Source organism: Peromyscus leucopus, chromosome 2 (genome assembly GCF_004664715.2).
Source record: "Peromyscus leucopus breed LL Stock chromosome 2, UCI_PerLeu_2.1, whole genome shotgun sequence".
Lineage (NCBI taxonomy): Eukaryota > Metazoa > Chordata > Mammalia > Rodentia > Cricetidae > Peromyscus > Peromyscus leucopus.
Genome location: NC_051064.1, coordinates 26,592,785 through 26,618,741, shown reverse-complemented (window position 1 = coordinate 26,618,741; position 25,957 = coordinate 26,592,785). Strand labels below are relative to the sequence as shown.

Here is a 25,957-nt window from a genome sequence, read left to right as displayed (position 1 = left end):
TTGTTGAAGTAGAAATGACAAAAGGGTCAATTTTATTTTCCAAACAATGAACAACAACAACAAAACACTCAACAAAAAAGGAAAAGATAACATTGCATTTAAAAGACACTGGAGGGACATTCTGGTCTGTAGAAGAACAAGGGTGGTACTTGTCTTTGGGTTCAGTCAGACAGAATCACCCTTCTTCTTTGAAAGAAGCCTGCTGTAGTCATGGGTGTCAGATGACATCAGGCATGGAACTTCTCTTTAAGCTTTCTTCTTTTGACCAGTGAAGCCATCCATCACATGAAAGACTCCCAGATAGTCAGCTATAAGCATTCCTGTCTCGACAGGCAAGAAGCTAAAAAGAGCACAAGAGTAAATGTTTTTTGGTTATCATCTGTGAAAACATCTTTGCCAGGTCAGCTGAGGATTGTCATTTTTGCAGACGAAGTCACTTGTTCATGTACTCATCATGCAGGCTTGGGCTCAGAGGTCTCCTGCGCTGCTTAGGACATTCAGTTCACTTATTTTGATCTCCAAAATATCACCGATTTAGAGTACTGTGTACTCTGAAGATGCACTTTAGAGTACTGGGATTGTCGACACATGTTTGGAGTAAGTAGGTCTGCCTAGAGACTGGGCTCTGGCACTTTCAATACCAGCTTAGGTGACTTACCAGCTTGTACAGTTCCATGTCCTCAGATATAAACTGAGGGTGTCCTTCTTCCTAATACCACGGTGAAGATGCAAAGGATCCTCTTGCATCTGGCCAACCAAACTAAGATGTTTATCCCTTCCACCCCCATCTGTGCCTGGGAAGACCCACAGAGACCCCCGACCACTATCTAGCACTCTGCCCCTGTTGACCATGACACCTAACACTTCAGAGTGAGTAAACTGGCAAGCAGATGCAGAAAACCTGAGCTTTGTTTTAGGGCTGGGATGAGGGAAAGGATCTGTGCCCACTCCTCTGTTTGGCACACTGAGGCTTCCAAGTGGTCTGTGTCATCCACAGCTCCAGGGCTCTGGTAAACTGTTAACATACTGGGGAGTTTTCCATTAGTACTTAAAGCTCCCCTTTGTCACTGCAGCTCTGAGATGCCCCTTTCTGGCTTAGTATTTATGTGTGGTACTCATGATGCCCAGGATGGATTCTTGTGGTGGGGGGAGGGTCTTGAGACAGGGTCTCACTCTGCAGTGCAGGTTAGCTGCAGATTCAGCACTCCTCTTGCGTCAGCTTCCCTAATGCTAGCATCATGGGTGAGAGACAGCCTGCCCACGTAGCCTATGTTTCCATTTCCTTCTGTCTTCTCACCTGACATCTATCCCTGAGAAGACAATTTTGATCTTGATAGGGGTTGCTTTGTGTCTTGTTCTTTTATGTAACCCCAGATCCTTGAATGGTGAGTGGTGCATGGTTCATACACTGCTCTCTACATGTTTGAAGGAGTATTTCATGATCCTGTTTGTTTTTCTTCTACTTCTCCAGAATGATCTAGTCTTTTCTCAAAACATTTCCCAGAACGGGCATGCCATTAAATTAATATAACTTCCACAATTATTCAGAGTAAAAAAAAAAAAAAAAGCTAATCTGTATGCACGACCAAAGACTAACATCGTGGACAAGGCAACTGAGGCTGGAGAACACAAAGACTTGATAAAGAGCAGGATCATAACCCTGGGTTTCAGATTGCTACTCAGAGACCCCTTGTGTGGCCTACCACAGCCTGTCAGCTGCAGGGATCCCTCCTATGTAGAGAAGTGTGGAAAGGGAAAGGGTGGAAGAATGATTTCTGTTTCACTGCACAATGGGAAAAGCAGGTCTGTGACTGTTAGTCATGTGACAAACTTGAAGAATAATGTCTACACTTAAACATTTGAAGAACTGTCATTGTCATAGGGAGTAGAGCTGTGTACAGAACTGGTGGACCAAGAGAGAAGTAACAAGAGATACGGAAGAAACCAATTCAACTCAACAGAAAGTGGTGGCTGGCCATGGAATGTGTTCTTTGTAAAGGTGTGGTCCCCGTGAGGGGAGGCACAAACACATGAGACATCATTGAAACTGAACTGAGGGACTAGGAATGAGCAGTGGACTCAGCAGTCCAGCAGCGGCCTGCACTAGGGCACAGGGGGTAGGCAATGATGCTCTCTTCCCTCCCTCCCTCCCTCTCTCCCTCCCTCCCTCCCTTCTTCCCTCCCTCCCTTCTTCCCTCCCTCTCTTCTTCCCTCCCTACCTTCTTCCCTCCCTACCTTTCTTCCTATTTCTTTCTCCTTCCTTCCATCCTTCTTTCCTCTGTTCTTTAATTCCTCCCTCCCTCATTCCTTCCTGTTTTTCCTTTTTACTTCATACCTACTTTCATCTCTCCCTTCTTTCCACCCCTCTTCCATCCCTATCCCCCTCCATCATTCCCTTCTTTCCTTTCATCTTTCCCTTTTCATCCCTTTCTTTCTTCTATTTATTTCCTTTCCTTCTTCCTTTCCTTCTTTCACTTCTTCCCTTCCTTACTTTCTTTCCTTCTTTTTTCTTGCTTCCTTTCCTTCCTTTATCCTTCCTTCTTTTCTTATTCCCTCCCACTTTCCCTCCCTCCCTCTCCCCTTTCTTCCTCATTCCTTTCTTCTTTTCCTTCTTTCTTTCTGGTGCAGGAATTCAAACCCAGAACCTTGTGTACGCCAGGCAAGCACTCTACTACTAACTTACACCCAGCCCTCTTTTGCCTGGTTTTAAGAATTTTTTCTTCTCAAGTTCTTTAACTATCTTGCTAAAAAATTTAATAGCAATTGCCAGTTTTACCAATATTACAGATTCCTAAGGCATCTGGCTGACTGCACTTGAGGAAGCACAGATCCCATATCTATGCTGACATGATCATTTCATGATGTCTGTAAGAAGATCTTTACTAAGCAAAAACCAAATAACTTTTTAGTCTATCCAGAGATCATTTTGTAAGACCATTAATATTTGACAATAATACTAAGCTGTTTGTTAGAGAGGGTCTCTAGAATTGTGGTGCGAGGCATTGCAACTGAATACATTTGAGACTGTGTCAATAAAAGGTCATAGAGATGAAAAGTGTTATGGAGAAGATTTTCCTTTAAAAATCCATTAATTTAACTAGTATTTGCTCAGTGGCTCTTCCTGGTAGGATCTGGAATAATCTGGTGATTGGCCCACATAGAAACATGGAAGATGATGCCATTACCTTTTTAAGAACATCATGAAGTACAAAAACTTGGGCATATACAAGTATAACTTCTCCTGCAGAATAGCTTCAATTATTTTTCTGACTGCATATTCTGGGTCCAGAATTGGTAACAGAGTAGGACACCTAAGGTAAGACAAAAAACTTAAATAAATTAAAAAAAAAATCATTGCTTAAGGTTAGGAATAAAGAATTTATAAGACATACCCCTTTCTCAATCCCCATCTATTTCTATATTTACTCACTTATTGTCAGAGTAGTAATAAAACAAGTATAATGTGAAATGGAAACCCATTGTAATTAATATGTTCATGTTACAAATAGCCATGTAACTTTATTAAATGGTCTAAGAGTGTAGTGAGTCGGTGGAAGCAAACTGGGCTCTGTTCATAAGATGCAAAACTGGGTCTCTGTGTCTGTAAGGGCCTGAACTTGTCCCCCTCAAATTACACTTAAGCCTAATCTCCACATGATGAATCTGAGTCAGGTGTTGGATCTTGGAAAATAATTAGGTCATGGGAGTGGGGCCCTTGTGAATGAGTTTAATGCCCTTATGGAAAGAGCCACAGCAGAGGTGGACCTTCCTTCTGTCTTTTCCTCCCTTTTTTCCTTGGCAAACAAGGTCTCACTGATGACCAGAACCTGTCCTTAGTGCATGAGCTGGCTTTTTGAAACCTAGCACCTATGCTGAGACACTTTACTCAGCCTTGGTGCAGGGAGGAGGGCCTTGGACCTGCCTCAGCTGAATGTACCAGGCTCTGCTGACTCCCCAGGGGAGACCTTGCCTTGGAGGAGGTGAGAATGGGGGGTGGGTTGAAGGAGGGAGGCTGGGGGGTGGGAGGAGGCAGGACAGGGGAATCCATGGTTATATGTAAAACGAATAGAAAAATCTCTTAATAAAATAAATAAATAAATGAATGGATAAATAAAAATAAAAAGAATCATCAAAAATAAATAAATAAAAATAAAAAGAATAATCAAAAATAAATAAATAAAAATAAAAAGAATCATCAAAATTAAAAACAAAAACAAACAAACAAACAAAAAACAACCAAGGTCTCACTGACAATAAGAAGGTGGCCATAAGCCTCCCTCCACCCTGGCTCTTGAACTGTAGTGCTATGAGTAAGACCTTTCTGTGTTAATCCATGCATGGTATTATTTGAGGAATTCTGTTGTTAATCCAGACATGTGGTGCTCTTTTAAAGAATCCTGGGGCTGTTTTCCTTTAATGAGTTCTAGTTTACCTGGGGTCAGAAAAGAGGTCTGAATGGCATTGGGTGCAGAGAGGGACTATGGTCAGGACAGGAAACAAAAAAGCAGAGCTAGGACCACAGAATGCATACTAGCTGGCCACTGATGATAAACTGCATGTGTCAATCAGCACCTTAAATACATGTGTGGGAGACAATTCAGAAACCACTCGTGGATCAGAAAATATTTTAGAAAAAAGACCCAAGCAACTCCAAGAAAAGAATCAAATTGGATAGGCAGACAGTCAGTTTAAAATCAAAAGACATACTTACTTAGTAGTGCAACCTTCAAACATTCCAGTTTTTATAAAGAATGGGCACACAATTGTAGTTTTGATCCCCGTTTGTTTTTCTGCAAATGTTTCGACAAACATAGATTCAGCGAATCCAAAGGCTGCGAATTTAGTAGCACAATAGTCTGGAAGAGAGAGGGAGCTGAAGTGTACATGTCTGTGTTGTCTCCTTACATTCTGTGTCATCATGGAGCTCAGTGATTGAGTTCTTTATGATTCAAAGATTAATGATAACCTTGCACTGAGCAAGTCTGCCTCCATTTTCCCAATTGCTCAGGTGATCATTAGTACCAACTTTCAGCAGTTCCGTTGTGCTGGGCAGTTTTAAGTAAAGTTGACGCAGCTAGAGTTTTTGGAGAGGAGGGACCCTCAACTGAGAAACTGCCTCGATAACACCACTCAAGGGCATCTTCTTAACTAGTGATTAATGGGGAAGGGTCCGTACATTGTGGGTGGTGATATCCTGGAGCTGGTGGTCCTGGGTTTTATGAGAAAGCAGGCTGAGCAAGCCATGAGAACAAAGCCAGTAAGCAGCACCCCTCATGGCCTCTACATCAGCTCCTGCCTCCAGGTTCCTGCTCTGTTTGAGTTCCTGTCCTGACTTCCTTCAGTGATGAACAGTGATGATGAAGCATAAGTCAAATAAACCACTTCCTCTCCAAGTTGCTTTGGTCATAGTGTTTCATCACAGCAATAGTAATCTTAACTAAGATAACTTTTATTTTAAAATGAGGTATGCACAGAATTTTTTAAAGCTATAATGGCATGGTACCTTTAAGAGATTACAGAGTGATATACATACAACTTTTATATGCTCGGAGTAATGTTACATGACTTGCTTTCTTGTAGTAATCTAGAACCAGATGCCTAATATTTCTATTTGTATTGTCAAGTTTTTAAATGGCATTACATTAAAGTCACTCACAATACTGATTGTGACAGAAAATGTGGCAATCATTTCAGAATGATTGTATGGGGAAGAATATGTAGTAAGTAGGAACATGGGCCATTGAAATAATATGCTAGCAGACAAGTGGACTCCAGGATGAGAAAGGCTGCTGAATGCTCTTCTAGACCATACTGCTAGATTCACTTACAAGTCAATGTTATGTTGAGCCTGTGTCAAACTATTAAACAGGATATAGGATGGTCAGTCCTTATTTCAAGTAACTTAACCTCAGTAAGTATAAATACATACAAAATACACACAATAGTAAATTATACGGGGATCTAAGCAAGAAAGCTCAGCATGGTCTCTGGTCCTCAGAAATAAATGTCCTTCCAACCATAAACCTTGTATTGCCAGTATAAAGAGCTTCTGAAACACAGCAAGATGAAGCTTCCATAGTCACCTCCCCAGGACCAGGATTCTGCTAGCTCCCCACCCTGTGACAAGTGCTTGAGATAATCAGCCTGAAAAGAGGAAGGCGTTACTGTGGCCCACGGCTTTAAGGCTTTTTCTTCATGGTTACTTGGTCTTGTTGCTTTTGGACCAAGGTAAGGCGATATCCTCAAGCACAGGCATTTGACAGAGGAAACCAGCTTACCTCATGGCAGTTGAGAGACAAAGACGGTGGCAGGAAGGAGCCACCTCAGTCTCCCCTCCATGGGCATACTCCCAGTGGCCTCCTAACTCCCTTCCACCAGGCCATGTACTCTAACAGTTCTACAACCTCCTGGTAATGCCAAAGTTTTAAAAAAAAACCTGGCAGTTTTGCACACAGGTACAGATAATGTCAGTGTGACCATTTAAAACCATTTTAAACCAGACTCTGGAGAAGGTGTGTGTCTGTGACCTACCTGCACACACAATGTGAGGCAGATTCCTGGAGAAGGTACCTGTCCCAAGTTAGGCCTTCTTGACTAGAGCTCTTAGTTACCTCTTCGTCATCTGCCTACTGGGATTATCAAATCAGCTGGGTGTGGGAAGAGAGGTGAGACTGATATTCCACACAGGCGTTTAGCCAGTGGGAAAGTGAGGAGGTTCCATTATTTTCTAAATTCTGTAGGTTCACAGTTAGGGATCAGTTAATGGAAGCTCAGGAGAAGGCTGGTGGGCTCCTTAGTATCCTACAACAGTGAATTTGATCTCTGTGCACACAACTGCATTGGTGAGCTTTCTTCCTCTCTACCTATCTCCCTTCTCTCTTAAATATAGGGGGCTGCATGAGACCACACGACTCCAGAGCACATAGTCCAGGTTGATGTCAGTCCAGCTGACAGCAGTTCTGCTACACAAAGCAATCCTCATTTACCTTCCTGATCAGACCGTTAGTTCATTGACCTTCTTATTATTAGGACATGAGTAAATGCTAGTGACTTAGTGGTATTCTGCAAGTTAAGGTTGTCAGGAATTCTCTTACCTGCCAGCCCATTTACTCCAACTAGTCCAGCTGAACTTGAAATGCAAACCAAATGGCCATGGTTGTTAGCAATCATGGCAGGCAGGAAGGCTTTATATGTCTAAGAAGAGCAAAGGGAAGCTTTTAATACCTAATAGCACACTCCATGCTTTTCTCAGATGTGTATATGGGTACTGTGATTAAAACTTTTTTTAAGCTAATGAAATTATCTAAAGACATTGGATATGAGAACCTAAGCACACATTAAAGAATATTTTATATCATTAAACCATTATCTCACCATGACATTGTCAACAATATTAAAAACAGTTTATCCACATTAATGCTTTGTTTATATATGTATTATATATAATACATATAATATCCATTAATACAATATATGATGTTGTACATGTATACATATTATACAACATTAAGATCACAATCAACATAGTTCAAGAAAATCTGAATTGTTGACAGCCATAACCACAAACCCACAAATACCTATGACGTCATTGTTTAGGTGTACATTTTGTTACCTTCCTTGGCTTAATTCTGATTTTAAAACTTTTCCTGAACACAGTTCACAAGACATCCTGCTTCCATTGAGAAAGAACTTTCTTTTAAACCAGTCTATACTTCTTTGAATGGTGGTCTTTTACTTTAATACTAATTCATAAAGTAAAATATGTTTTAGACAATGGGTGCTTAGGCTGTGTCTCAGTCATACAGAATATCTTCACTTTTTTTTTTTTTTTTTACTGGGAACCTGGAGAAAGGTGGTACAGGAAGAGCAATGCCCAATGCTTGGGCAATAAGCAGAAATCAACCACAGATATAGACAAGAAGGTTAAGAAAATGAGTTCTAGGCTCAAGAAGCAACTCTGTGGGTGTTTGCTGTGTACACGTACACACACACATACACACATACACACACATACACACATGTACACACACATACACACACACAAAAACAAAGAAACAAACAAAAAAAGCAAAAAAAAAAACCCAAAATAAACCAAAACAAATCAAAGGTAACAATAATAATAAAATAAAGAGATAAAAGGATCCTCTTGTAAAGGCCCCATCTCTTCAATCACCTGCTTTTCACTGTTTTGTTTCAGAGAGGGAGGCAGAAAATCAAGTGAAGAAGACAGACAGCATCATAACAGGGACCCTGTGTTCAGGGTCCAGTGTCCCCTCTGTGACTCTGCCATGAAAGCTGGAGCCCAGTGATCAGGCAGTTCTTTGAGCCTCTGGCAAGTAAGTCACATGCCCTGTGCTTGGTCACACACAGAGTTTGAAAGATATGAACTACCAGAGTGAAGAGACAGGAGGGGATGGAAGGGGCCAGGGAAACAACAATATTTAAGTAGTAGCTATCAGAAAGAGAAGAGACTAGGGGAAAAAAGAAGTAGGACGGACATGAAAGCCGCAGGAGGAGACTCGAAAGGAGACTGAACTATCTAGACACAATGATGAAAGTAAATTCACCTGATGCACACACACACACACACACACACACACACACACACACACTGCACACATAAAGCACAAATGAGAGGACATTTGGGACAAGAGAAGTAGCTTCAATGAGGACACAGTAGTTACTAACATCTGGATCTTTCCATTTTTCTCCTGAAGATCTTGCAGGACATCAAGAATGGCAGCAGCACCACTACACAGTAGAGAAAGTGGAGATAGAAAACACAAAACCTCCAAACACGAGTCAAAGTGCTTGAAGGAGAGCTGGGGAAGATGTGAGAAGAAGGGAGGGTGATCTTCAGCAAGCCCTCTCAAGAAAGTCTTGTTTAGGGAAAGCTGAGTTGTGAACAGGACTGAAACCAACTGGGCAACAGAGAGGCAGGAAGAGGCCACAGAAAGAGGTGTGGACTGTGGGTGTGGGAAATGGTTGGTCGCAGGCAAAGCCAGGAAAATTCACTCTCTGGGCCTGGGGCAGTATTATGAAAGTCAGGGCTGAGTCCCTTTGTGATGGTGCCGTGTGGTACATACTGAGAAAACCTATGCTTTCTCCAGGTAGGTACCGAGTGAGGTCTTGGTTTGCCCAGGACACACCTGATTAATAATGTTTGCTCATTAATAATGCTACTTTCACTTCCAAAAGTGTCCTTGCAGAGGCAAATTGTAAATTACCCTAGTCATGCCAAAGTAATTTACTTACTACCTATTCTTGAAAAAAATATTTTAATTTCTGTGGTCTCTTACAAATACCTCTCCAACCTGCTACAAGAAATATAGTCATCCCCTTTGTTAAGAAAGGGTCAGGTTGCCGGGCGTTGGTGGCACACGCCTTTAATCCCAGCACTCGGGAGGCAGAGACAGGCAGATCTCTGTGAGTTCAAGGCTAGCCTGGGCTACCAAGTGAGTTCCAGGAAAGGTGCAAAGCTACACAGAGAAACCCTGTCTCGAAAAACAAAAACAAACAAACAAACAAACAAAAAACAAACAAACAAACAAAAAAAGAAAGGATCAGGTTCAGGAACTCCTGTAGATGACAAATTTCATGGACACTCAAATTCTTTTATAAACTAGTGAAGTGCTCACAAAGAACACACATCCTTGTTATCCTTTAAACCACCTCTAGATGATATGATATCCAGGACAATGGAAAGCTGGGACATAAAGTGTATTAGTTAAGACTGATCGTAAGGAAAGTCTGCACGTTTGGCACAGACACACTATTTTAAAAACTGTTTTAAATCTGTGGTTTGGTGGATACATGGATGTGAAACTGGCAGATATGAAAGTGACTGTGCAGGTAAGACATGGGGTCAGTCCCTGACATTTGCTGTAATCAGTGATAAGGACAGTTCTGCCTTTGAAGGACAGCTTTGTCACTGAGTAGAGTTTCTGGGAGCTGTAAGGCCAGGTTGGATCAAGAGGGAACAACTGAGTGGACAGACCCAAAATTAAGATGATAAGTTGAGATGAATCTCAGTGGTTCAGTGCCTCCATAGGCTGTGTAAGGGAAATACACCTGTGTGGATTCCTAACCTTAGACTGTGTAAGTACCTGTGTGGATTCCTAACCTTAGGCTGTGTAAGGACCAGTGTGGATTCCTAACCTTAGGCTGTGTAAGTCTGTGTGGATTCCTAACCTTAGGCTGTGTAAGCCTGTGTGGATTCCTAACCTTAGGCTGTGTAAGGACCTGTGAGGATTCCTAACCTCCCCCATGATTAAGATGTCTGTTATATTTAGGGGTTGATAACACTGTTACAGATCAAGAGAAAAATACTTTGGGGGCCCGGCAGCGGCAGCCGACAGGGACATACAGGCCCGGCGGCGGCCCGCAAAGGTAGATGGGCCTGGCAGCAGCGACAAGCAGAGGCAGGTAGGCCCGCGGCGGCAGCCGGCAGAGACATACAGGCCTGGCGGTGGTCCACAGAGGTAGACGGGCCTGGCAGCGGCGGCCAACAGGGACATACAGGCCCAGCAGCGGCCTGCAGAGGTAGACGAGCCCGGCAGCAGCGACAAGCAGAGGCAGGGATGCCTCTAACCCCAACACCGGGGAAGAAGCTATCTCTGTGGGACGGAACCAGAACGAATCTGAACACTCTGTCTGAGGCCAACCCAGGGCCCAGCTGCTGATCTTGCAAAACCCAACAACTTGGAGGTGTTGGTGAGACTACCCCGCTCAGCTGAAATCCATCCGGGAGAGGATTCAGAGCCCTACAGTTTGAAGTCTGAAGAAACAAGATCAGCTGAGGAGTTGATGAATGAACAAAACGTGACCTGGAAACACATAAGAAGAAGCTACCCAGCCACCAAACAAGATCACCAGAATCATAAGTATATACTTCACCGACTGAGATCACCTGCCCCTGAAGAAACAGCCCAATAGCACCAATTTAAGCAAGAACTCCTATTGAACCAAGACTAAAAATTAGAACAAGGGAGGCACTCTCAGACACAGACACCACCTGAACCGAGCAGAGGAAGAGATGAGGAAACACCAGTGCAAAAATATAGGCAACAACATAAAGACCTATATGGCAACATCAGAACCTAGTGATTCTATACCTGCAAGACCTGAACATACCAAGACAGAAGAAACAGAAGAAATCAACCCTAAAAACAACTTTAAGAAGATGATAGAGGCCCTTAAAGAAGAAATAAAACATTCCCTTAAAGAGGAAATAAAAAATTTCCTTAAAGAGGTAATGAAAAACTCCATTAAAGAGGAAATAAAAAACTCCCTTAAAGAAATGGAAGAAAAAACGAACAAAAAATGGGAAGAAATCAAAGAAAGTCAAGAAAAAGCAATTAAACAGATGAAAGAAACATTTTAAGATCTGAAAAATGAATTTGAGACAATAAAGAAAACACACGCTGAGGGAATGCTGGAAATAGAAATCCTGACTAAATGAACAGGAACTACAGAAACGAGCATAACCAACCGATTGCAAGAGATGGAACAGAGAATCTCTGACACTGAAGACACAATAGAGAAAATAGATTTGTCAGTCAAAGAAAACACTAAAGACAAAAAAGTTGTAACACAAAACGTACAGGAAATTTGGGATACCATGAAAAGACCAAACCTAAGAATAATAGGGATAGAAGAAGGAGAAGAATAGCAACTCAAAGGCACAGAAAATATATTCAACAAAGTCATAGAAGAAAACTTTCCTAACCTAAAGAAAGAAATACCTATGAAGATACAAGAAGCTTACAGAACACAGAATACGCTGGATCCAAAAAAAAAAAAAAAAAAAAAAATCCCCTCGCCACATAATAATCAAAACACTAAACACAGAGAACAAAGAAAAAATATTAAGAGCCGCAAAGGAAAAAGACCAAGTAACATATAAAGGCAAACCCATCAGAATAACACCAGACTTCTCAATAGAGACTATGAAAGCTAGAAGATCATGGACAAATCTTATGCAGATACTAAGAGACCATGGATGCCAACCCAGACTATTATACCCAGCAAAACTCTCAATCACCATAGGCAGAGTAAACAAAATATTCCAGGATAAAATCAGATTTAATCAATACATGTCCACAAACCCAGCCCTACAGAAAGCACTAGAAAGGAAAATCCAACCCAAAGAAGCTAAACACATCCATGAAAAATCAAGCAATAGATAATCCCACACCAACATACACCACAGAAGGACAACACAACACAACCACAAATAATAACAGGAATTAACAATCACTGGCCATTAATATCCATCAATATCAATGGTCTCAACTCACCTATAAAAAGACACAGGCTAACAGAATGGATAAGAAAACAGGACCCATCCATCTGCTGCACACAAGAAACACACCTTAACTTCAAAGACAGACACTACCTTCGAGTAAAGGGCTGGGAAAAGGCTTTCCAAGCAAATGGACCTAAGAAACAAGCTGGTGTAGCTATCCTAATATCTAATAAAATAGACTTCAAACTAAAATCAATCAAAAGAGATCAGGATGGACATTACATATTTATCACGGGAAAAATCCACCAAGATGAAGTCTCGATTCTAAACATTTATGCTCCAAATATAAAAGCACCCACATTTATAAAAGAAACACTACTAAAGTTTAAAACACACATCAAACCCCACATATTAGTAGTGGGAGATTTTAACACACCACTCTCACCAAAAGACAGATCTACCAGACTGAAACTTAACAAAAAAATAAAGGACCTAACAGATGTTATGACTCAAATGAACTTAATAGATATCTACAGAACATTCCATCCTAACACAAAAGAATATACCTTCTTCTCAGCACCCCATGGAACTTTCTCAAAAATTGACCACATGCTTGGCCACAAAACAAATCTCAACAGATACAAAAAAAATTGGAATAACCTCCTGTATCTTATCAGACCACCATGCCTTAAAGTTAGACCTCAACAGCAACAAAAATTATAGAAAACCTACAAACTCATGGAAACTGAATAATGCCCACCTGAAACATCAATGGGTCAAGAAAGAAATAAAGAAAGAAATTAAAGATTTCCTAGAATTCAATGAAAATGAAAGTACAACATACCCAAACTTATGGGACACTATGAAAGCAGTGCTAAGAGGAAAATTCATAGCTCTAAATGCACACATAAAGAAGATGGAGCAATCCCATACCAATGAATTAACAGCACAACTGAAAGCTCTAGAACAAAAAGAAACAAACTCACCCAGGAGAAATAGACACCAGGAAAAAATCAAATTGAGGGCTGAAATCAATGAAATAGAAAACAAGAGAACAATACAAAAAAATCAATGAAACAAAGAGTTGGTTCTTTGAAAAAATCAACAAGATAGACAATCCCCTAGCCAAATTAACCAAAAGGCAAAGAGAGAGCACTCAAATTAACAAAATCAGAAATGAAAAGGGAGACATAACAACAGACAATGAAGAAATCCAGAGAATCATCAGATCATACTTCAAAAACCTGTACTCCACAAAAATGGAAAACCAGGAAGAAATGGACAATTTTCTGGATAAATACCACATACCAAAATTAAATCAAGACCAGATAAACCATTTAAATAGACCAATAACCCCTAAAGAAATAGAAACAGTCATCAAAAGTCTCCTAACCAAAAAAAGCCCAGGACCAGATGGTTTTAGTGCAGAATTTTACCAGACTTTCAAAGAAGAACTAATACCAATACTCTTCAAAGTGTTCCACACAATAGAAACAGAAGGAACACTACCAAACTCTTTTTATGAGGCTATAATTACCCTGATACCCAAACCACACAAAGATGCAACAAAGAAAGAGAACTACAGACCAATCTCCCTCATGAACATTGATGCAAAAATACTCAACAAAATATTGGCAAACCGAATCCAAGAATACATCAAAACAATTATCCATTACAACCAAGTAGGATTCATCCCAGGGATGCAAGGATGGTTCAACATACGGAAATCAGTCAATGTAATACACCATATAAACAAACTGAAGGAAAAAACCACATGATCATCTCCTTAGATGCTGAAAAAGCCTTTGACAAAATCCAACACCCCTTCAAGATAAAGGTCTTAGAAAGATCAGGAATACAAGGAACATTTCTAAACATAATAAAAGCAATTTATAGCAAGCCAACAGCAAACATCAAATTAAACGGAGAGAAACTCAAAGCGATACCACTAAATTCAGGAACAAGACAAGGCTGTCCACTCTCCCCATATTTATTCAATATAGTACTAGAAGTTCTAGCTAGAGCAATAAGACAACAAAAGGAGATCAAAGGGATACAAATTGGCAAGGAAGAAGTCAAACTTTCACTATTTGCAGATGATATGATAGTATACATAAGTGACCCCAAAAACTCTACCAGGGAACTCCTACAGCTGATAAACTCCTTCAGTAAAGTGGCAGGATACAAGATCAACTAAAAAAAAAATCAGTAGCCCTCCTATACACAAATGATAAAAGGGCTGATAAAGAAGTCAGAGAAACATCACCCTTTACAATAGCCACAAATAATATAAAATATCTTGGGATAACACTAACTAAACAAGTGAAGGACCTTTTTGACAAGAACTTTAAATCTCTAAAGAAAGAAATTGAAGAAGATATCAGAAAATGGAAGGATCTCCCATGCTCATGGATAGGTAGGATTAACATAGTAAAAATGGCAATCTTACCAAAAGCAATCTACAGATTCAATGCAATCCCCATCAAAATCCCAACACAATTCTTCACAGACGTGGAAAGAAAATTACTCAACTTCGTATGGAAAAACAAAAGACCCAGGATAGCTAAAAGAATCCTATATGATAAAGCAACTTTTGGAGGCATCACCATCCCTGACCTCAAACTCTACTATAGAGCTATAGTAATAAAAACAACTTGGTACTGGTGGTATAAAAACCGACATACGGACCAATGGAATCGAATTGAAGACCCTGACATTAATCCATGCATATATGAACACCTGGTTTTTGACAAAGGAGCCAAAACTATACAATGGAAAAAAGAAAGTATCTTCAACAAATGGTGCTGGCATAACTGGATGTCAATATGTAAAAGATTACAAATAGATCCATATCTGTCACCATGCACAAAACTCAAGTCCAAGTGGATCAAAGACCTGAACATAAATCCAGTTACACTAAACTTAATAGAAAAGAAAGTAGGAAGCACTCTTGAACGCATTGGCACCGGAGACCATTTCCTAAATTAAACACAAACAGCACAGACCCTGAGCACAACAATTAATAAATGGGACCTCTCGAAACTGAGAAGCTTTTGCAGGGCAAAAGACACAGTCAATAAGACAAAAAGACAGCCAACAGAATGGGAAAAGATCTTCACCAACCCCACATCTGACAGAGGATTGATCTCCACAGTATATAAAGAACTCAAGAAACTAGACATCAAAATACTAAACAGTCCAATTAAAAAATGGGCTAAAGAGCTAAACAGAGAATTCACAAAACAAGAAACACAAATGGCTGAAAGACATTTAAAGAAATGCTCAACATCCTTAATCATCAGTGAAATGCAAATCAAAACGACTCTGAGATACCACCTTACACCTGTCAGAATGGCTACGATCAAAAACACCAATGACAGTCAATGTTGGAGAGGATGTGGAGCAAAGGGAACACTCCTCCACTGTTGGTGGGAATGTAAACTTGTACAACCACTGTGGAAATCAGTATGGCGGTTTCTCAGAAAATTAGGAATCGAATTACCTCAAGACCCAGCCATCCCACTCTTGGCATATACCCAAGGAATGCTGATTCATACCATAAAGATACATGCTCAGCTATGTTCATAGCAGCACTATTTGTAATAGCCAGAACCTGGAAACAACCTAGATGCCCCTCAACTGAAGAATGGATGAAAAAACTGTGGTACATATACACAATGGAGTACTACTCAGCAGAGAAAAACAATGAAAGCATGAAATTTGCAGGCAAATGGATGGAACTAGAAAAAATCATCCTGAGTGAGGTAACCCAAACCCAGAAAGACAGTCATGGTATGTACTCACTCATAAGTGGATTCTAGATATAAAATAAAGAACAATCAGACCACAACCCATAGAACCATGGAGGCTATATATATAGCAATGAGGTCCCTAGGACGACTGTGGCTTATAATAAATTTCGTTTTTACTCAATTATTGAAAAAAAAATAGCCAAATGAATGGAAACACATGAACTATGAACCAAAGGCTGAGGAGCCTCCAGCTGGATCAGGCCCTCTGAATAGGTGAGACAGTTGATTGGCTTGATCAGTTTGGGAGGCAACTAGGCAGTGGGACCAAGTCCTGTGCTCATTGCATGAGTTGGCTGTTTGAAACCTGGAACTCATGCAGGGACACTTGGCTCAGTCTGGGAGGAAGGGACTGGACCTGCCTGGACTGAGTCTACCAGGTTGATTGCAGTCCTCGGGGGAGGACTTGTCCTGGAGGAGGTGGGAATGGAGGGTGGGCTGGGGGTAAGGAGAGGAAGTGGGAGGGGGGAGAATAGGGGAACCCGTGGCTGATATGTAGAACTGAATGGTATTGTAAAATAAAATAAATAAAATTAAAAAAAAAATAGAAAAATACTTTGAACACCAGAGTAAGTTTGCATTTTGTGTGAGAATAAAAAAAAAAATCACCCATAAATGTGCTTTGAAATTGACATCAAGTGACTTTTCCATGAGGTCATCAGGGCAGTCGAGGAACTTCTTGCCTGTTACAATGCCAGCATTGTTGATGAGGATAGAGACATCACCGACTTCTTTTTTAACCTGAATTGACAAGAAGAATGCCACCATCAAACTAGTGATTCTGTATATGATCTCTTTCCCAATATTTATATATTCTTTTTTTTTTTTTTTTGTTTCGTTTTGTTTTTTTTCGAGACAGGGTTTCTCTGTGTAGTTTTGGTGCCTGTCCTGGATCTTGCTCTGTAGACCAGGCTGGACTCGAACTCACAGAGATCCGCCTGGCTCTGCCTCCTGAGTGCTGAGATTAAAGGCGTTCACCACTGCCGCCCGGCTATTTTTATATTCTTGATCCGTGCTTTAGGCTGGATCCATGTGCTCTTTGCAGAGTCCCTACTGCACTAGATCTCTGAGCCCACACTCACTTCGTTCTCCTCTCCGGTACAGACTTGAGTGCTGAAATCTACTTTCCTTCTCTACTCAGCGTGTCTTTCCCCTGTGTCTGGTAACCTTGTCTTGTGTTCTGGCTGGTAGCACATCATTTTAGTCAAGTGATAGATATAAGGACAGCTTTATTATAACCAAATATCACACAGACCCCACCCTGGCACACACAAAGATGAGGAGGCAGGAGCCAATGAAAAAAAGATAATATATATCTTGAAGACAAGGCAGATTGGTGTCTGCTGTCTTGTTTTCCTCAGCAGAATGGATTTCTTCTTGCCACCTCAAACTTTTAGGGACAACATCTGTGAGTCGTATTTGTTGCTGAAACACCAGCTTGAAACAGCATCAGGTCACTTTAAAACGAAGGGCTCCAGGTGTAACAGTGGACCCCTCCCCTCTAACAAGCCTTCAGCTAGTCATCTTGGTTCCTAGTGCATGTGAGCCTTTCCAGGATGAAGACAAAGATGGTTCTATCCTTATGTTCTCCGCTGTGTTCTGAATTTCATCAGTGCAGTTTAGACCATACCCTGGCAGTCCTGGCCCCACCATTGAGAAAGAATTACCCATCGCAGCTACCATGTGTTCACAAAGGAGGCTCACAGCAGTTCCTCTTGTATCACTAGCTGTGTGTGTCCATGTGTGTGCTTGTGTATGTATATGTATGCATGTATATGTGTGTGTTCATGGGTATATGTGTTTGTACATGTCTGTGTATATGGGTGTGTACACACATGTAGTAGGTAGCTGTTCCAGCTTTGACCTGGAAGTATTACACTCATTGAGGCTTCCAGTAACTGTCACACATATAAGGCGGGCCAAGACACGAGCCCTTAACACCTGAGATCCTGATATGCCGGCTCCCTTGGTTCCTGGATCCTGGATATTGGCGGTAGATTGAACAGAGTTCACCAGAGAACACCACTGGACTGCACTTCACCTCTTCCGGGCCCTGTAACCTATCCCTTTACTTGTTGTAAGCAGAACCCCCAAATAAACCTCCCTTTTAACTACGTGGAGTTGCCTTAATACTTCCACCAATATGCACATGTATGTGTGTGTGCATGTGTGTATGAGTGTGTGTGTGTGTGTGTGTGTGTGTGTGTGTGTGTGTGTGTGCACCTGACAGGATGGATAGTGTGAGATGAACCACAGTACCAGAGAATGTTGCTGATGAGGACATACCACTGAGGAAACGTGGAAACTGTGGAAGTCTCAGGTTCAGCAACAGGGTGACATGGCTGTGCATTTACCTCAGCTGAATAGGTCTGTGGACACAGGAACAGTGGGAACCTATGTTTTGTGCCCGTTTTCAGATAAAGCACTGGAAAAAAAATTCTAAATATATGTCTGCTTTGAAAACTAGCTAGTAGTTCATCAAATTCAACTTGAATAGCAGTCAAGATTAGAAATTAGATAGCCTCACAAGGAGCAAATGTCAAAAACTTCAGAAAGAGATTTGGGGTGTAAAAAAGAACCTGCTGGAAGGCCCGGGGTTGTCAATCATGCTGTATCTTACTCTATACTTCCAGGATGGCTGATGTGAATTCTCCAACAGCATAGGTTTCCCATCCCCTACTTATTAGTGCTAGAAGACAGCAAAAAATGTCTGATTCTGAGTCCATGATTTTGGAAATCAGTTATTAATTTTAAGAAAATTTCAGATACTACAAATGAAATTCAAGATGCTAGTCTGTCAGTCCTTCCTTCCTTTCATTTCCTCCCTCCCTCCCTTCCTCCCTCCCTCCCTCCCTCCCTCCCTTCCTCCCTTCTTGCCTTCCTGTCTTTGCTTCCTTCCTCTTTTCTTCCTTCATTTTTTTTTTCTAACTTGAGAAGAGGCTATTCAGCCAGAGATATGATAAACCAATGATTGTGTCTGACTGTCTGAAGGCCACAGTCATTGAACACATAGCTAGGATCCCTTAGTGCTATATCAGGGATATGTGAAAATTACATAGTCCCAGCCTGTTCATGTTTTACTGTTTGAAATAACCAGTCACCCAGATGTTCCATGAAGCAACCCAGCCACTCAAGACCGAGCAGAGAGAAAACACTAGGAATCACTTCAAATTGTTCTCCCTGGTTGTTCTTCTGGGAACATGCCTTAAAACGTCTTAGTTTCCTACTATCTAGACTGAGAAGTGGAATTTGAGTTTATAAGTCAAGTCATTTCTCCTAAATGCAGAAGAGCACATTGTCAATAGTTCTCAAGACCACAAAGTGACAAAAGGTGAACAAGCTAGAATACGGCATGGTAGACATTTCAGAAGTCAAGCAGCTGGGACAGGCAGTTCCAGATTTAGGAGATAGGGAGGTAATTGTAACATGAAATTGCTAAACAGTCTTATTAATAATAAAAAAAAACCCAGAGCCAGATATTGGGGTGAAAGCTGAAAGATCACCTCTACGATATCCTCAGCCTCAAGAGAGTGAGTTCCTATTTCCTTACACCTTATATACTTTTCTGTGTCCAGTCATATTACTTCCTGGGATTAAAGGCATGTATCACCACTGCCTGGTTCTTTTCTCTCATGTAGCCCAGTGTGGCCTTGAACTCACAGAGATCCAGATGGATCTCTGCCTCCTGAGTGATAGGATTAAAGGTGTGTGCCACCACTGCCTGACCTCTATGTCTAATTTAATGGCTGGCTCTGTCCTCTGATCCCCAGGTAAGCTTTATTCGGGTGCACAATATATCACCACATGTAATTATTTATAGAACCCTGTATTAATTTGCCATTAAGGTCAAGGTCTTCAGTGTATGAGTATAGACTCATGATGGCTGAAACCTGGCTAGGGAAGTTGTTTGTAGTTAGTGCAAGTCAACATGTTAGGTGATAGGTGCTTCATAGGTAAACAGGTGCAGCTGGCCAGTTGGCTGCACTTGGGATGTGGTCCCAGAGTAAGCCCAGGTGAGTTTATCACGTTTGGATCCCCAGACAGCATCAGATAGCCTGTAATTGGAATTAGTGGTAAGAAAGATGGGAAGCAGAAAGGCTGTTGGAGCAAGCTGGCTTGGGTCCTCTCTTTTCACTAACTTGGGCAACACTAAGTCCTCTAGTTGGCCTGGGAGAGTAGTGCATGGATATATGCATCCAAGTGTGGATATAATGATATGGCATATGCATCTTACTGTGAATATAAGGACACAGAAGTCCTTATGAGGGACAAAACTGTTCCTTGATGAAGTAACAGTCTCTTTGCCAATATACCAGAGTTTCAGTTTCCTAAAACTTTAGAAGTCCATTATGTTATCACCAAAGATGCATTTAGAGCAGTTGTTCTCAACCTTTCTACTGCTGAGAACCTTTAACATAGTGGTTTTCAACCTTCTTAATGCTGTGACCTTTTAATATGTGGTTCTCAACCTCCTTAATGCTGAGACCAACCAAAAATGTTGGTGACCACCAACCAGAAAATTATTTTTTTTGCTTCATAACTGCAGTTTTGTTACTGTTCTGAATCATATATCTATCATGTAACTATCTGATATGCAACCCCTGTGAAAGGGTTGTTCCACCCCTAAAAGGGGCCATGACACATATGTTGAGGACCACTGATTAAGAGGATTTGGGTGTAATTCAGTGCTAGAGTAAGCACCAAGACCCTGGGTTCAAGCCCAATTACCACCAAATAAATGTTCTCAGGATGAGAATTCTTATTTTCTTATCATTACCTGTGAAAAACACATATTCTAATGGAAGCCATGGAGAGGATTAACATAGCCTGAATTTAACTCAGACTAAACAGGATGTACATATTCTAACTATTTGATCTTGGGCAAAGTGTTTGACATCTGTTTCTGACCCCTTAAAGAATGATGCTTCCACATCTTGCTCTTTCTTACACTACAGTAGCACAGTTGGCATGTGGTAGGGGTGTGATCCAGAGCACAGGGTGCACACAGGAATCAAGAAATTCAAGTTCTGGCCACACCTTTGTTAACTGTCACCTCTTTTCATAAAGTAAACTAAATTCATGCCCACATGAATTCACTGTTCTTATTTTCAAAGGGAGGTAATAATTTACCTTGTAGTGCTATGATATGCTACATGCAGGGGTTTTAGCAAAACATTTTGCATTCAGTAAGAATGAAAAATTTCTAACTTCTATTCCCTCAGATCATTTTTAGAGTTGAGGGATACTGGAGACAATTGGAAGGTGCTGAGACAGAGAGGCCAATGAACAAAACTGATGCATGCCAAAGTAATTGCCTAGGATTCCGACAACCCACAAAAAGAATGAGCCCCCAAGACGCACCTGGTCAGCCACTCTGTACACTTCTTCCCGTTGGCTGCAGTCACAGGTGTAGGCGTACACTCTGGTGGCTCCTGCTTCCCGAGCTACCTGTAGCGTCTCCTCGTTTGCCTCTTTATTTACATCCCAGAGAACGAGCACTGATCCCAGGCGGGCAAACTGCAAGGCTAATAGCCTTCCAAGTCCACTCCCAGCACCTGTTATGAGGACTATTTCACCAGCAACATTCTTCTTTGGCTTTGGGATAAGTTGAAAAAATAGCGCCTCCAAAATACTAAACAGTGACTTCCCCAAGAAAACAAGCATGTCCTTCACTGATTCCAGGTTGGAAGACATGTTCTGGCCAACACCTTTAAAGTAAGACAAAGTTTGCTCAGTTCCCCATTCTGAAGGAAAGTGCTGAGAATGTGATGCAAATGTTCTTTCTGGCAGCTGACACTGAACTCAGGGACAGGCAGGAATACAGCAGTGTATGATATCCGGCACAACTTTCACACACCCTCTCCAGTTCCATTCAGATCTGCGTGCCAGCTATGTGTCACACATAACAACAATGCTTGTTAATTGGCAGCTGAAACCACTGCACCCAAACTTATGCCAAGGGGCACGCCAGTATTTCTTCCTAGTTAACCTTTGCCTTACTAACTACTACTGATGCCATATTCAATGACTCTGTCACATCATGATGTGTATGATATAACTCTTATGGTGCTACATTTTTGTCTCCTTTTAGGTTTCTTTCTTCTCATTTGCAGTACAATTCTTTCATTTAGTGATGCAATTTAAGAGCTGAAGGCTAAGGATTTAGTTCAGTGTAAGAGTACTTGCCTAGCAGGTAACTTCTATCTGATTCCCAGCAAAAATGCAAAAGAGGAAATTGTAAAATCCTATCTGCATGAAGTATTTGAAGAGAAGTGACTGGTTTTCCATCAACACCCCAAGTCCCTTCCCAAAGCTGAAGGCCCCATTCGGTCAGCTCCCCTTCACTTGCAAGATTTGGTGAGACAGATTTGGCTGCCTTCTCTGCCTCTGTGAGGCTTGAGGCCATCCTGTCTTTCTGGACCCCTCTCTCTCCTCCTTACTAGGCTCAGGTCTAAGGGAAGTTCCGTACAGAGAATGCACCATGACTTATCCTAGCTCTGGCTCAGATAGATGGGACCAGTTTTCTTGGATTCATAGTGCAGATCACCAAAAAAGCACGCAACCGGTTTTGTGATGGGGTAAAGGGTTTCCCTGAGTAAGGTGTTCCATTGAGAGGTTCAGATGCAGGTATAGGTTTCCAGAGATAGAAAGGCAAGCAGTAGCAGGCCTTCATTTTGCTGGCTGGCTGAGCTGTTGATGATAATGGGTGGTTCAGTTCATTTTTAGAAGGGTTTACCACATGGGATAACAAGGGTTTAACACAAAGTTGGCATGGCTGAAACTAGTTTCTGGCTTATTCTACAGATAAGACAGATAAGAGAATGTATACATGATCTGCCAAGGCCGTTGTGCTAGCATAAGGCTAGGCTGGGTCCAGGTTATGCTTATCAGCTTCAGTTGGTTCTCTGTGCTTCGGAGCTGGAATTTGGTTTCCCATTACCTCGGCACCGGGACTCTTAACTGTTCTAGGTGAAGAAACAAATTGTTAAGTACATAGTTGAATTCATCACAAGCAAGAGTGTCATAAAGAAAAGTTCTGAGTGATGGGAGACTTGATTCATTGGAAAGAAGCAAGAAGGAAGGGTTGCTGGGGAGCAACTTTCCCTAGGATAGGCAGTAGGAATCAGAGACTGGGTGAGAGCTTGGTGTGTCTTGGGGTGGGCTTGATCTGTGCATCTGGGGCTTTTCAGGGGTTAATAATGCTCTTGGGAGGGGACTGAGGTACTGATCTGTGGTTCAACAGTGGGTTTTACTATACTTTGGAGACACCAACTAAAATCCTCTGCCAGATTTGCTCTGATTTATTTCCAGAGTAACTTTTGGATGATTGATCAGGCCACCAAGGCAATCTGTAATGTCTTGAAGGAAGACTTCTATTTTAATATGCAGTCATAGGGTGTGTACCTGTGGCCCTGTCAGGGTGTATGCCAAATTATGTACATAGTAAAGGGACACTCTGGCCACCCTTCCCACCTGGCAGCATCTCATTTCCATTATTCTTCCCATTAGAAAACGCACAGCAGGTGACCCAGTCAGGCCACTATGTCCCCTTTCTGGTACAACATCATGTGATCTCCTGCCAGAAGACAGCTCTCCTCGGTGGTGGTCTCTAGCCCTGTGGAGAAGTGTCAGGATGACGCAAACCCTGAAATAAGGACCGGCTTTCCCCTGCCCTGGAGGATGTGTTCTAGGTATTTAGGAGCCTGGTAGCATGCAGTAGTCCCCACTTAGGGTGTCTTCTGTGTGCTCACACACAGTGAGGACAGACACTGTGATTTTCGGAATGGAATGCTACCTCTGTCAGGGTCTTACTTGGCAACTTTGCTCAGAATTATTTCATTGCTGGTATCTCAGTCTTCTCTAAGAAGCTAATGTGCTGGGGGCTGCAGGTGTGAGTAGGAGCAGCACATGGCTACTATTAGTCTTCAAAACCATTTGGACAAATTAAGAAAAAATAAAGGTAGGCATCAGCCTGTACACAGATGCCATTTAGGGAATGCAATGGAGAGGAGCTGGCTGGCTTTTAGTCACATCATCGCCGAATCTCTTCCTCAGTCTCCAGAGGTGGCATATGGAGGACATGAATGCTTCACTAGGAACTGTGGCCCCCAGACAGCATAGTAATTCTCTAGTGCTGTCATGGGCATTCGTGGGAACAAATGGATCAATGTTCTCTGGCTATACCCTTGAAAGGTGATTACAGTAAGTACACTAACAAACAAAAAGTGAACGCACACCTCAATTTTATCGTAATGATTCTTTCTTAGGAAGCTGCAAGTGCATTCCATTTAATCAGGCTGAAAACTTGGCATCTTCATCCCCAGTCCGAAAGCTGAGCTAACTAGGCACAAAGTAAGCCCATGACACTTGATCCCAAGCCCAGGGTCCCCTTATGGCAGCAATACTGGCCTGGTTGCAGGGAGCAGATGGTTGGGGCAGATAGACTTACAACCACAACTCCTGAAAGGGGTGAACTAGAGGTTGCAGGGAGGAGGTTGTGTCTGTGCAGGCCTGGGCAGAATGCACGAACAAGGGCTAAGCAGGCACCACTCTGTTCAGAAGCAGCCAGCGGTTCACACCTGAGGGGTTTGTCCGGTACACTGCTGCCCTGCAGTGGGTGGGAGCAGACAAGTTGCTGTCTTGGGCTTGGTGCTAGTCCCTGACAGTGGCTAAGGTTCCCCTGGGTTAAAACTCTCACCCTGTGGCTTTTGCCACCTCTCTAAGAGCAGCCCCGGACTCTGGGATCTCTACAACTCACCTTTCACACAGCTCCCTCTCTGGCCACCACGGAGAAGCTGACTTCGCAGGCCTCAGGCACCCAGGTCCCTGGCTCGCAGCTCAAGAAGGTTCGAGGTAGGTTCGGGTGTTTATCCGGGTGTAGGCTGGAGCCCAAGCCCAAGGGCGGGACTCCCGCGGGGGTGGGGCCGCGAACGCACGACTCAGCGCACCGCGTGGGTCCGTAGTCCTTTCCTACAGGTGGTAACTGGATAGTGGAGACTGGACGCGCGCCCCAGTACTGCCCATCCCGTTTAAAATGTCCCAGTGCCAGGCCGGATGCAGTCAGTGGTAAGAAACTTCCCAGCATCAGGTGTGTTTGCAAGCACAAGCAAGGTTTCACAGGGTTTAGGGACCAAACAAACTGCAGCTCAGGGCACAGATGCGAAATTCTTCAACGCTGTCTGATTCTGCCACTTGGAACCTAAAGTCTCAGGTGTCTGTAAGGAACGTGGGTGTGAGCTGGGAATCTGCCAGGAGGTGGGTGGGTGGTGGCTGGGGTGCCTGTGGCTAGGGCAGGTGGCCAAGGGAGAGAGAGTTTGTTTTAACAAGATGGGGTTGAGAAATAAAAGCAGAGTAAGTGTCAGTGTGTACTATGACCTGTTTCTAGGACATTGCTTGTGTACAAAGACCCCCAACAAAACATAGCTATAATATAACAGTCAAGAAAACAAGCTTAGTCAATAAAATTAGTGAGCGATCCGATGTCAGCACCTCACCAACGAAATGCTTATGATAGAGAGTAGGGTTTCATGGGTGGCACCGCAGTGAACAGGAAAAACCAGGAGCAAGGACCAGCTTGGGTCTGGATGTAAATTTCAAGAGTGGGAAGGGACAGAGCAAGTGGGCAAGGCCCAGAGGAGTGCAACCGTAGCCAGGCTTTATCTGGGACAGGCTTGGGCAAGAAGAAAAAGCCTTGAAAAGCAGGAGCAGGGGAAGCCTTGTGTTCTCAGTGTCTAGAAGTTTGCCTGGCAAAGGCAGAGAAAGGTTTGGGTGGCTGTCCTGTGGGACGGGGTGTGGAAATTGCTGTTAGGTTAGCCATCATCACTCATACATTACTCTGGGGAATCGAAGAGTTTCTAAGGAGTGTGGAGACCATGAATGATTGTATAGTGAGGAGTCATCT

At 42.3% G+C, this 25,957-nt stretch overlaps 1 protein-coding gene across 2 annotated transcripts; it reads right to left on the bottom strand.

Annotated features, from left to right (window-relative positions):
- Positions 1-25,209, bottom strand: LOC114710231 (epidermal retinol dehydrogenase 2). Of its 2 annotated transcripts, none has more exons than XM_037202440.1 (7): positions 24,815-25,209; positions 21,418-21,764; positions 16,666-16,797; positions 7,095-7,194; positions 4,712-4,790; positions 3,186-3,311; positions 1-340 (listed from the first exon to the last, which is right to left on the bottom strand). In XM_037202440.1, the coding sequence occupies exons 2-7, from the start codon at positions 21,748-21,750 to the stop codon at positions 247-249; spliced, it is 864 nt and encodes a 287-aa protein (XP_037058335.1). In that variant the 5' UTR covers positions 21,751-21,764; positions 24,815-25,209; the 3' UTR covers positions 1-246. The 2 variants fall into 2 exon arrangements, with proteins under 2 accessions (XP_037058335.1, XP_028750166.1); XM_028894333.2 differs by having other exon boundaries at positions 4,712-4,856; positions 24,815-25,194.
- Positions 25,210-25,957: the final 748 nt, after the last annotated feature.